This window comes from Acipenser ruthenus, chromosome 2 (assembly GCF_902713425.1).
Source record: "Acipenser ruthenus chromosome 2, fAciRut3.2 maternal haplotype, whole genome shotgun sequence".
NCBI classification, from domain to species: domain Eukaryota; kingdom Metazoa; phylum Chordata; class Actinopteri; order Acipenseriformes; family Acipenseridae; genus Acipenser; species Acipenser ruthenus.
The window spans coordinates 36,385,842-36,399,434 of NC_081190.1; the positions used below are offsets into that span (position 1 = coordinate 36,385,842).

The window sequence follows — 13,593 nt, forward strand, 5'->3', positions numbered from 1 at the left end:
AATAGAACTAGCTTTATGTGCCACTGTGGCGGGGTAGCATCACAGCCCAGATGGTATTGGCAGGGAGAGAGACTCAGACACAGAAAGATGCAAGGTTAAATGTGCCAATGTGCAGTTTTAATTAACAAAAATAACACGGACAAAACATTTAACATAACACACATGGCAAAATAAATGACATAAGAGCCAAAATAAAAGGGTTCAGAAAAATTCACAAAACGTAAACAAGCAGGCAGTAGGGAACACGCAACACAGACCTCCACCTCTATCACCAACATTAATACCACTAACTCTAAACGAACACCCAAGAATACCTGTTTTATACACCCGTGACAGGAGCCTAATATAATCATTTATTCAATTGTCGGCTCCAGCCACATTCCCCCTGCCAACCCAGTATTCCCCACACAAACACACTGGCAGGGCTTCCACACTGCCACAGCCGCATACCATCTTCGTTTACAACACTCCATCAATGAGAACTCAGTTCATTTTTATATTAATAAAGACTACATTTAGATATTTTAACATCATGTAATCAAAGAAACTACAAAATATCACACAAGTCTACCAAAAGCCATAATAGTAGTACAGTATTTTTTTTAAGTATATGGGAAAACTACAAAGCAATATGTAATTCAATATGTTAACGTAACATTATTCAGCAGGTTTAATTCGACTTTATGAAGCAAAATGTGTTAATTCTATAGGGTAATGCAAAGCTTTTGGCCATAGCTGTATATCGAAGTTGAGTTAAACACAGTATTTGAGTAATTGCACTCTGAATGATTGGAAACAAGCAACTCACACTTTAATAAAAGCAGAAACCACTGCTTGGAGCACTCTCATCTATTGTGAGGAATTAGATTGAGAACACACACATACATTATATATTGCACCTCAGGAAAGTTTGATTGGATTTTAAGGACTTTAAAAACCTTGTGCTTTACCTCTGTGGACCAAATACAAGAAGAAAAAAACTGTGCTTGAGAGTCCAACTCTCATTACTAACAACGGTTCCTCCTTTTGTATAAAAATAAAATGGTTTGTTTTATCATTTACTGTATTTGTACAGGTATACAGTAATTCAGGACCAAATGGCACTGCTGGGAAAAATTTTAAAGTTCACCTACAGCTCTGGGACACTGCCGGACAAGAAAGGTAAGGTTTTATGAATATATCTTTTGCATAGGAAAGAAAATGCACTTTACCATAAAGTAAAAATAACATGTAAATGACCACAAAATGTGCATCTCTGACACAACCTCATATATTGTATTGTAAACATCCAGTAAACCAGTACCCTTAACAGATTGTATACACTGTACATTAGTCAGGATATACAGAACATTTTAACAAAGACAATGCAGTATAAAACCACATTTAAAAAGGAGCAATGCACATCTGCACCAGTTCGGCCTGTTTTGTACTCCACAGAAAGGAATCCTTAGTATAATATAATAAAGTGCTTTTAATCAGAAGCAGCCAGTTGGACTTTTTTTATATAAGATAATGACGAACACGTAATAATACTGATGTCGAATACATAAGAACTTAAAGGGCACATAAGGACCTTTTTATTTTATTGTGTTACATGTTCCCATGAGTTGTACAACTGTTTACGTAAGGTGTGTGTATTTTATTTATTTACATTTTAAATTTTGATCACTTTTTTAAACTTTTAAATTGCATTCCCTCCCTCAAGATGACTTACCATCTGTAACTGAGATGGATTTACCAGTGAGCAGTAGGATGATGGGAAATGTAGTTCTGAGAGGTCCATGCAGGTACATGGGAAGCCATCTTGAGGCAGGGAATGCAATTTAAAAGTTTAAAAAAGTGGTCAAAATGTAAAACAAAACACACACCTTACGTAAACAGTTGTACAACACATGGGAACATGTAACACAATAAAATAAAAAGGTCCTTATGTGCCCTTTAAGGAAATGTATGAAAGAAAGGGGACCATTTGGCCCATCAATGCTTGATTCCTAGTAGCTGATTGATTCTAAAACTTTGTTGCTTGGTAACTGACATCTAAACTGTAAATTATGACTTTGTAACATCAGAACAATGGGTTATGAATGTATCGTGTTTTACAATCTGCATCAGAAAAAAAACATGTGTTACTTGTTATTGCCTATCAGGTCTTATCACACCATTTGAAGCTGTTATTTCCTTCAGTGTCTGACTCTACTGCTGTGCCCTGCAGCGCTCATTTAAGTAGCAAGGCAGCTGAAAAAGATATTAATGGTGTTTTGCAATTTTTAAAATAGCCTTGATTTAAGTAGGTATAAATAACACAGCTGTTCCTGCAGAATTGTCTTCACTTTGGAATGTAATAATTTAACAGTGGTAGCAACTGTCCCTTCTTCCCAGCAGAAGCTGCTGTGTGGGAACAAGCAGCTAACTTTGGGTTCCGTGGAAATTTGCTACTAACTTACAAACAATTCACCTCTTTGGATATTTTTAGGCTTCAGTTTTTCTAGAAGTGCTATTTAAGTTTTTATTTCTTTTCTTGTGTATAAGTAGCTTAGCTGATTTGAGTGAAATGTAGCTATTATTATTATTATTATTATTATTATTATTATTATTATTATTATTGTTATTGTTGTTATTATTATTGTTGTTGTTGTTGTTGTTGTTGTTGTTATTGTTATTGTTATTATTATTATTATTGTTATTGTTCTTGCTTTATGTTTGCAGAGAAAATTAACTGGGCGGTTGATTGGTTACTTTTTAAATAACTTAAAATAAGGCATTGATCATAATGCAAGAGATAATGCAGGTCATGAGGCAGCGTTCTGTAAAGGAACTGTGTGACAGGGACCATCTGAAAGACATCAATCAGTAGACACACTTACCCCAGACGTAAAAAGCAGGTATTGAGCAGGCTGTATCGATCACATGAAGTGTGTCGTGCAGGAAGGATTGTTATCAAGTTATGAGGCTGTGTCCACTTTAACAGGGGCACACCATTTTGAATGAAGTCGCTACTCCATATAGAAATTAAAGTACAAATAGTAGCTCATTGCAATGCATATCAAAACGAATGATTTCAATAAATCTCACGGTGTGCTTGAGTTATTGATCATGCTAGCTGAAACAAGGAATTCAATCTATGCTGGACCAAGGCACTGCATTCTGAGCCTTCAGTGAATTAGTTTGATTTAGTGTATTCCTTTGTACCCGCAGGGCCTGCACAGGTACATCTCTTACACACTTGCTGTTTTATGAACCATAAACATTTCGAGTGGCTATTTTATGTGGAGTGTCACTGTAGTCAGGATAAGACGAACCTCTTCTCCTGAACTTGCAGACCAAACCTGCTGACTGTTAAATGAACCCCTGCATTGCTGTTTACAGGTTCCGTAGCCTCACCACGGCCTTCTTCCGAGACGCCATGGGCTTTTTACTAATGTTTGACCTCACGAGCCAGCAAAGCTTCTTAAATGTCAGAAACTGGATGAGTAAGTATCAGATGGCATGATGTAAAGCTAAAGTAACGCGAGGGCTTGATGTGTTCTAGGAAACGGATGGCATATGCTTCCTCATCACTCGCTGGCCACTTGAGGGAGTTCTTGTTAATGAACATACAATAGCTGTTGTCATAGGCAGCGCGTGAGTCTTTCGTTTGGGGAGGCTTTTCCACACTTTCCCCCCTGCATTTATTAAACCGAACAATGTACAGTAAGATACACACATTATATATATATATATATATATATATATATATGACTTGCATTATTTTTTTAATACTCTAGTGAGTCTGAATACTAAGTTTCATTCATTGGTTTGAAAAATAGTCGGACTGTCGGACACAAATAAAAGTTGTAAATCGGATTCATTCTCCTGCGTCTTTTTGAGAACTTATTACTGAGTACTGTAATAATTTATAGCACAAAACAGACCTCAAAACCACTCAGGTATGCTATATTTGACGACGTTTTTTTTTCCAACATAAGGCAGTCAAATAAATTAAGTTTAATATAGCACTAGCTTGTACTTTAAAACCATGTTATGCCTATTTAAGCAAATTAGAAAAACAGTAAGAATAACAAGCTGCACTGTTTTTTAAAACCTTTCAATCTGTTAACCTGTTCTGCAGCCCTACAGTACCTACACCAATTTCAAACATCATTTCCATCACTTCACACCAATTTAAATCAATTATTAATACTGACTATACTATAGCTTCTAAACACGCACAGTTTGTATAGGTAACAGCAGTTTGAATAAATGTAGAAATTGTGAAGAGGATGTTCCAGGCAAGGGAATGAGAGAAAAGGATTCTGGTGGTTGCGCAGTAGGAAAACGAGAAATATGTTTGTTAGACGTGCTTTGCGAACTTGTGGGGGAAAGTAAAATCGATCTTCTCTCACAAATATGTTTTGTATTGGTCAGAACAATTTCGTGGGCAATTTATTTAAGCCTCATACGCGCTGCCTATGGCTGTTGTGGTTCTTCCTTTTAATGGTGAAATGCGTTTAATAAAGGTTATTAGAGGGCAACCTATTGTTTGAAACTTTACAATGCTGTTTTGAACAGATTTTATATTCGTGTTAATTCATGTAACTGTTTGTACTGTATTTGCCAACATCTGTGTTCCTGCACCATGGCTTGTCCGAACTTGAAAATGATTAAATCGTAGATATGCCAGATAGTGTCAGCATTGCATAATCAGCCAAGGGTTAATGCAAGGTAAAAGCATGTTAGGCCTAGAGTTTCTATGCAGTTTTACACATGACATAAACATTAGATAAACAAATAGCTTTACACTCTTCTTTTAAGGAAAATTGTATTTGTTTTTCCTTCTTTTCTAGGCCAACTCCAAGCTAATGCATATTGTGAGAATCCAGATATAGTATTAATTGGGAACAAAGCAGATTTGTCTGATCAGAGAGAGGTTCAGGAAAAACAAGCAAAAGAGCTGGCAGATAAATATGGGTGAGTACTGTACCTTACAATATTGACAACCCTGGTCTCACATACCCCTGACAGTGTTTTTTTTAACCATAAATAAAGTGTTTGTTTTAAATATGCATTCTTTTTGACATGCACGACAGCACATGAAATCAGCCACTGAGTCTTTGAACCGCGTGTAGGAACAGTGATGGCTCTAGGGCCTGTGTTCATCACCAGACTGCCATGCAAATAAAAAAAAAAAAAATAGAACAGGGTGAAACAAAAACCTGAGTCATTGGGAGTACTTGAAGACCAGAGAAGAAAAACACTTCACGAGCCAATGATGGCGTTATAAAGATCTTCTGAAGTTTTAAAGAGATCACAGATTCCTAATGTTGTAGTGTGTACATTAGGAGTGGTGTTGGTGTTCAGAACTAATGCCTGGTTGTCCTGACTAGCTGAATTCTAACACCGGTCAGCAATTATAGCCTGGCTGAATCCCTCCAGCACTGACATATGTAATTTAAAAATAAAAAAACCCTGAAAAATGAAGGCACAATTTGATTAAGGCCGTTGTTTTTACATTACGTATCCCATTGCATTGCTGCTGGCAGACGGCTGTCTTGGCAAATTGCTGTTTAATTGGTCCACAAACAAGTACTGTGAATTAAACAGTTAAGGTGCAGTGCTAGTTCACATTGCAGAAAATGGCAAAAATAATCTGTTTCACTTGTGGAGCGAGCGAGTGAGCGAGCGACCGGGGGGCAGGGGGTTGATCGCGGACATTGACAAAGTTAGGCATGCAAAGCTCACCTTCAAACCATGAGCACCGTCTCTGCCTTTATTATAAATTCTTTCCTGTTAAATATATTGATGGTACGCTTGCGCCCTATACAACAATAACTAAGTCTGCTTTAAAAAAAAATGTAATCTGCATGCGTACTTGCTTACCAGTTATGTGAACCCCTGATTATGGATCAAAAGATAACAAGGCGTTGGAAAGCCATATTCTCTGCAGAAAACATGTAGACAGAATAACTACAGCCTGTCATCTGCATTTTCTTTGTGACGTGATGTTGATGGAGACAAACATGATGATCCAGCAAATTATAAAATACACCCCATGTTTAAACAAGCATCTTTTGAAAATCAAGAAGCTGCCAGACATTTGAGTCCTATAGAAGACACAGTGAAAATTCAAGAGGTCATTTTAAACTTCATTAACAGAACGTTAAGATTTTTTTTAAAGTTGTACACAGACCCTTTTTAAGTTTAAAAAAAAAAAATTAAAAAAATTAAACTTACATGACATAAGCAATTACTGTTTGTTTTTATTAGTACTATGTTTTCTTACTTTGTTCCCCATGGTAACATAAAATGAAGCAGAAAATGTCAACTTTGTGCTTGAAATAAACATTTACAATATTAAATGCTTAGTATTGCAAATAGGCCCAAACGAGTGGATGATTAGCTCGAGTTCAAGAGCTCTTGCCTTGTGTGTGCCCTGTAATAAAGCCCCAGGCCAAGGTAGGTTTGCAACTTTCAATTCATGACCCAGATACAGAAACTGCAATTTTTTAGCACTTTCCTGCGCACTTTTATTATTACTGGCTGAGGTTTAATTTGATAGGAAATTACCCAGTTATGACTCAGCCACATTCCAGGCAAGGACTCATTAAGGCAGGATCCCTTTTTCCCTGTCAACCAACACTCACACCTGTGCACACACCCACACCCACACACACTTTTCTCTCCATTCCCCCACCTTGCCACAGCCCGCACTGAAAGTATTTTGTGTGGCTTCTTTTGTAGATCTAATGATTATTATTATTATTATTATTATTTATTATTATTTATTATTAAAGCTAAAAAACGGGAAAGGAAGGTGCCACAAATATAGAAATTAACAAGAACAATTGAACGTGTTCTTTTTTTACCTTAACAATTAAAAGGGAGTGACTTTCTGATGTAAAAAGTTGCATTTGAAATCCAAAGGAACAAGAACATTAAAATAAGACATGCTGTACAACATTTTTCAGCCCTTGTGCACAGGTAAGAAAAAATAGATTCCACTTGAAACTAAATATATATTTTACCTCAACTTTATTTGACTGGATACTTGCACCAAGTTTCACAGACCCTATTTTACCGTCCTGAAAATTTTTTTAAAAATCACCTAATTTTGCTTGGCAGGTGCTGTTTTGTTCACTCAAGTATTGGCATCTCTGGTGTAATCTGAATCTTAGCTTCATTCAATTTGGGTTCCTGAGCAAAACATCCAACATGGCAGTGGATCCCAGATTCCTGTCACTTTAAAGCTGCTTTTTTTTTTTTTTTAACTTCTCCTCACTTTATTTTCTGTAGAATATCAATTATTTTCTCCTGCAAATGATAGTAAATGTTGAGAAATGTATTGCCCAGTTGATTTATGAAGTTGATTTATGAATGTCAAAAGAGTTGGCAATATGTTTATAAAGTCTAACCATGCAATAACACAGGACACATCAAATGTAATGTGTTTCTTGGAAACGCTGCAGGGTGTTCTAGATTGTAATGTGATGCTTTTCATTTATTATTGCTTTTTTATTTAAGCTTAAGGAAACACTAAGGACTGTCATCCCTGAATTCATTGAAAATAAGAAGCAATTGTAACATAAACATGTACTGGCTATAATACCTTCACACTTAATTTAGCAATACCATCTTAAATGATATTTGACAACAGTCATTCTCCTATTAACAGGGCAGCAGTGTGGAGTAGTGGTTAGGGCTCTGGACTCTTGACCGGAGGGTTGTGGGTTCAATCCCCAGTGGGGGACACTGCTGTTGTACCCTTGAGCAAGGTACTTTACCTAGATTGCTCCAGTAAAAACCCAACTGTACAAAAAGGGTAATTGTATGTAAAATAATGTGATATCTGTATAATGTGAAATAATGTATAATGTGATATCTTGTAACAATTGTAATTCGCCCTGGATAAGGGTGTCTGCTAAGAAATAAATAATAATAATAATAACAGAGTTGCATTTCCAAATGACATGCTCTCTCTCTTTTTTTCTCAATGACAGGATACCATATTTTGAGACAAGTGCGGCTACAGGATCAGACGTTGATAAAGCAGTAGTCACGCTCTTAGATTTAATAATGAAGCGCATGGAACAGTGTGTGCAGAAGACAGCACCCGAGTCTGCCAACGGAGGGGGCTCAGGAAAGCTAGAGCCTGTGCAACCCCAGGAGAAGAAGTGTGCCTGTTAGACTGCAAGTTAAACGATCCCCCTTTTAAAGAAAATCCTAACAATGGACAAAAAAAGAAAAGTTATGTTATTTAAGCATGGAACATGTTGGTTGGAAGCTGTAAGACAGACTTGTCAGGCCACATTTGGCTGTAACCTAAGATTTGCTTGAGCATCCGATTTTCAATACTGTATTATTATATAAAGAAGATATTGAACATAACACTGTCCTGGCAGTGAGAACCCTTCTTGTGGATATTGTTAGTGGCAAGTTTGGCCAGTCTATGACATGGTATCCAGATATCAAAGATTCATAATCCAAAGTCTCACAGTCTGAAGGGTTCGGTCATGCTTGCTTTTCTTTTTCATTCAAATATGTTTGATTGAACCTATTAAATCTCCATCCAGGACCAGAATTGTACTAATATAGTCTTAACTAGATTGCGATGTGGTAATTGGGCAAAGGTTACGTATTGTATGTGTGGCAGTCATAGTTGAATTGTATAGTTGACTGGCATGGGTGCATTCACGATAACAACGTCTGTATTAAAAAATGGAAAATGAAAAAAAAAAGACTATTTTAAAGAGCGCAGTGGTCTGCTTCCTCTCCTGGTTTAAATCCTGATCAGACTGACCAACATCTGCTTTCAAGGTGATTCCAACTTATTTCTGGCAGGACAGTGTACTGTATACTGTACTATAAACACAAATGTAAGATGCTTCAGTAAATCTGCTCTTTATATACTGTACAGTTATGAAGGTAAAATCTCTAGTATTAAATAGTACAAAATGGAGACTTTTATTCATTCATATTTAAGGTTGTTTTAATTAAATGCTGTATTCATATTAATTAATCATCATCTGGATAGCTACTGCTATATTTGTGCCAAACCTGTTTTTCCCTTTTTAGTACTCACATGTGCCTGGTGCGTTTTTGACAAGTCTGCCTAGACGATGATAGGACAAAGGTGGTGGTTTGAGAATTTTCTTTTACCCTAAAGTGTAAATTACTCTCATTTGTTCAAAAAGATTTAAAAAATAAAACATGTTAAAGGTACTAAAAATGAACACATGCCAGGTTATAATTAAAGGTTTTTCAAAGTGGTTAACAAACTATTTCAATAAACCATACCTATTGTGCACTTCTGTTTGTTACATACTGTAAGTATCAAATATCACAAATTTTAAATCGTGCCATCTGGTTCTACACTGTGATAAAGTGCAAGCCTTGCGTTCAGGTTATCTTGCACTTCCTTTGGTCAGTTCACTTGGAGAGTGAAATTACCCCACCCCTAGAACACCTTATTTCCTGTCACTAACCAACTAATGGTAAAATGAGCTAGAAAATTAAATGGTAACATACTTCCTGAAAGAAAAGACAAGCAAACATTCTTTAACCTAGTGTAGCACCAGGCCTTTATAGCAAGAGTAAGTGCACGACAGGTAAGCTTTACAGTGTGAAATTGTTTTGTTAGACACATCCATCAAGTTCATATGGTTGTTTATTTTTCATTTTATAAGTCGAAAGGGTGTTCACCTTAAACAATGCAAGTACTTTGCTCTTGAAGTAAAAAGCTTTGACATTTTTCACTACACGTCAATTATAATGAAGAGGAGTGCTTAATAGATACAGCTAAATCTGCTTCCCATCATGGTTGCAATTAATTTATTTGTTTATAATTTAACCTTTTTTGAGACACTTGCCAAACTTTTCATACCTTGTTTTACTGCTTTATTTGGGGATTTCTTGTTATCCTATTATGTAATAGGATAGGAAAGAAATGTGAATGGCAAGCTATTCCCCTCTGCTTGTACATAATAGTTACACTGTAATGTTGATCATCAACATTTTCCGACTGGAACATGACACAGGTTCACTGTTAACGGTATTTCTTTCCTTAAAACGTACCAATCTGGGTGTGTAAATCATTACCAAGTCAGACTTTAGTTTAGGTAAACAATTGTTTTGACAAAGTGGAAGACATTAAAAAAATCAAATGCGTAACATTGAAAGAGACTCTTATTAAAATGTATTTATTTTAAGATGCCTGACTAAGTTAAGGAGAAACAAATGTTGCAACAACTGCCGCCTTCAGTGTTTTGTCGACACGCTTGTGTACAATGAAACTACCCTGTGTTGAGTAGGTAGATATAGTTCTCTTATGTTCACCCAACAACTGAACCACACACTTCTACATTTATATCAAGATAAGTAGAATATCAACCTAGAAGAAACTTGTGTGACTCGTGAAAAATGTGTACAATCCCTTTGTTTTTATGTCAGCGTTTGGATTTAATAGCCGTTCTCAAAAGTTTACATTGTCTGGAGGGTTATCTTTTCTCTGTAGTGGTGCTCGTGATGCTGTGTGACCAATAATATCTTGTGAAACCTTATTTGTAAAAGTTGTGAATTACTGAATATTTTTAATGCATCGAAATATGAAATGAAGCAAAAATATATATATATATATGTAACAATATTGCAGAATTGAATCATTTAATTGTTTAAAAAAACAATGTTTTGCAGAATTTGGAATGTTCTTCAATGTATTTGAAAAAAATCAATGTGCTTATGCTTTTAAATATCGATATGTCTGAAATGACCTGAAGCATACACAGAGTTGTACCGAGCATATTTGAATGCACCCGTAGCATGGACCACATACTGTATGTGAGTGGCTTGGTAAGTGTGCTATCTGTTTACCAATGTATCTCATCACATCGTTAGTGTAGTCCTGCTGTCTTCTGCTGTTTCATTGCCTAAAGTGACCACATGAGACATGGAACTTATTTAGCTAATGATGGTTATTGATCATTTTTCTCAATTCATTTTGAACTATATATATTTTTAACTTGTGTGTTTTCAGTTATAATTACTGCAGGGTTAAAAAAAAAAAAAGAAAACTTTCAATAAAAAGAATGCATTATGTAACTGTGCACAAGAGGTATTGGCAAACCATTTGAAAAATGTGCTAGTGCATTAATAAAAGTATTTAAAAAATGTGAGCTTAGCAAATTGCTAATCAGTTTGATCATTAATAACTGCAGGGTTTTTTTTTTTAGCAAGCGTCAATACAATATAGCTAACACTTTTTGTTTTTTAAAGATCTTCCTTTTGCATAGTCAAAAAAAAAGACAACATTTTCCAAAATGGGGGAACCTTACTATAAATGAGTAAGACTGTTCATATATCAGCAGCACTGAAGTATAAAGTTGAACCATTATGGAATCAAAGTAAGTATATTTTTACCCATATTGGCAATAAACTATATTAAACCAGACTGCCATTTGCCTAGTATTAGAACATACCTTATCCCAGAATTTACTGTAATATTATAAGGGGGTGGGGGTAAAGCTGTTAGAGGGTTTGTAGTCTTCTTTCCCATACTGGGGCCTATTTTTAAAACCTTTTTTCCATTACTAGTTGGCTGTTCTAGGAAAGGGCGTGTAAAACACAGGCAGAGCCTCAGTAGGTTAGCCAGTCATATGAGAAACATCTGACTCCAGGGCATTGATAAAGACTTCAAGAGAGCACTGCTGCCTCTTTGAGACGGTACAGATCTGTTTGAATCGGTAGCTTGCTAAAATGCTGTCCAACCAAGAGTCTTCTATTTTTGCAGCTTTACTGAAGTGTTTCCAAACCTTGATGCTGTGGTGTGACTCAGAGCATATGGCATTTATTCCTCTTTCAGTCACTGTGATTTCTAACGTTTCTACAAGAATAACAGTCACAGTGTGTGCCATATATATATATATAGAGAGAGAGATTAGCAATCTGATCTCTAATCTGTTGCTATTATCCTTGTCGTCAACAATGACGTAAAGAAATAGATTATCAGTCACTTTAGGATGAATGGAGTATGGACCTTTCTTGTACCCTTTAAGAATGTATACTATCAGAAGCCTTTTCCTTTTAAGATTTAAAGGATAATGTCTACTTGCTTTTATAGATTACCTACATAGTATGAAACAAAACAAAGAGTGTAGCATTGAATCCTACAGGGAAGCTGTTCATGCTGTATTAACTTAAATGTATGAGGGGGAGGTCATAATGGGTGCTTGAAAAGCAAAACCAGGTTTCAAAATTACCTTTAATATTAGATTGCTTGATAATGAAATGGTTAATTTATCCCCTCTGATTTTGTCTGAGGGTTACAGCAATGCGGTCTCCCTAGATTTGCCCCACAGTTATATTTGTATTTACTCATTTGAAGCCCTCCAGATAAGAATGGTAACTCATACTCTTTTTTTAACATTTTTTGATACAACATGAAAATAGCTTACTAACCACAGCTTCCCATAACTAACACATTTTTCGGTAGATCAGTTTTTAGTTATTACTGTATTTTCAATCCTCTGTCTCCTTAATACTGTTACTGTACAGTATGTGTACTCACTGTGCCTCCTATAGAACCTAGGCATTAAATCTACAGGAAAAATGAGCTCCACCCACCTGTGTGCAAAAAAAGTTTACGTTAAGAACTGTATTTTTAAAGTATTGATTATCACGCCTTTAGTTGTCTGAAGACTTGCTAGTAGGGCTGTATGGGGGGGGGAACAGTGTACTGAAGCAACAGATACGGAATGGAAATTGCCTTATTACATTTTCAAGGCTATTCAAGCTCATCTGTTCATATAGTGATAAACTTTATTGTGAACCAATAAAATCCTTTCAAAAAGTTGATGCCACTGCAATGAATTGCAAAAAAAAAAAACAAAAAAAAAAAACATTCCCTTCTCTAAACGGCTGGCTTTGTTACAAACATGTTCTTTTTCATTTGATCTTTATCAAATTCATTGTGATTACTAGTTGTATCAATGTGCCTTTTTTGGTTGATGGTATGTTATTTTTTCATTATTAATGTGGTGCCTGGTTATAAATGCTGTGCCATTACTTATACCAAAGTATGTGTGATGAATGCAAAAGGATGGTGTAAGTACTGTATATAGTAATGTGGTGTCTGGTTTTGTAAAACATTGTTTTGTGTCTACAGTATGTAGTCTTTCCAATAAAATACATTTTCATTATAGTAGTTGTATTTGGATATATATGGAATTGTGGAGTTGAACCGAAATTGGCAGCTTATCTTTTTGTCGGTACTATGAATAAAAAGTAATTATCAGGATTAATAAATACAAAACAACTGGAGAAGGGCATTTGTTGACCTCTCGGTATCCCTGAAATGATGAGTCCAAAACAAAAAAGTAGGGGTGGATTATCTGCTGCCCATTTGAAAACACAAGCATGACCTTTGGGATTGCTCTATAAAATTAAGATATGATTATCTGTTTGCGGAGCTCTATGGTATATATGTGTAAGTTAGCATCTGACTGGGGTAAAATAAGGAACAAATGGCTGCACCCCATTTACAGTATGTGTTTGTCCCAGATCTTGTTTGAGGGTAGTGTGCTATGGACAAAATTGTTTCAATATTGTTGCAATTATGTATTGTTG

The 13,593-nt window shown here is 35.7% G+C and overlaps 1 protein-coding gene across 3 annotated transcripts in view; it reads left to right on the top strand.

Moving 5' to 3' along the window:
* Positions 1 to 13,166, top strand: part of LOC131699136 (ras-related protein Rab-27B-like) — an 80,690-nt gene extending 67,524 nt beyond the window's left edge. For all 3 annotated transcript variants that reach the window (XM_058995223.1, XM_058995238.1, XM_058995230.1), the window contains 4 exons: positions 1,076 to 1,161; positions 3,367 to 3,470; positions 4,824 to 4,947; positions 7,974 to 13,166. In XM_058995223.1, coding sequence (XP_058851206.1) covers positions 1,076 to 1,161; positions 3,367 to 3,470; positions 4,824 to 4,947; positions 7,974 to 8,160 — 501 coding nt within the window. In that variant the 3' untranslated portion in view covers positions 8,161 to 13,166. The remainder of the gene's footprint in view (positions 1 to 1,075; positions 1,162 to 3,366; positions 3,471 to 4,823; positions 4,948 to 7,973) is intronic.
* The last annotated feature ends 427 nt before the right edge of the window (positions 13,167 to 13,593 follow it).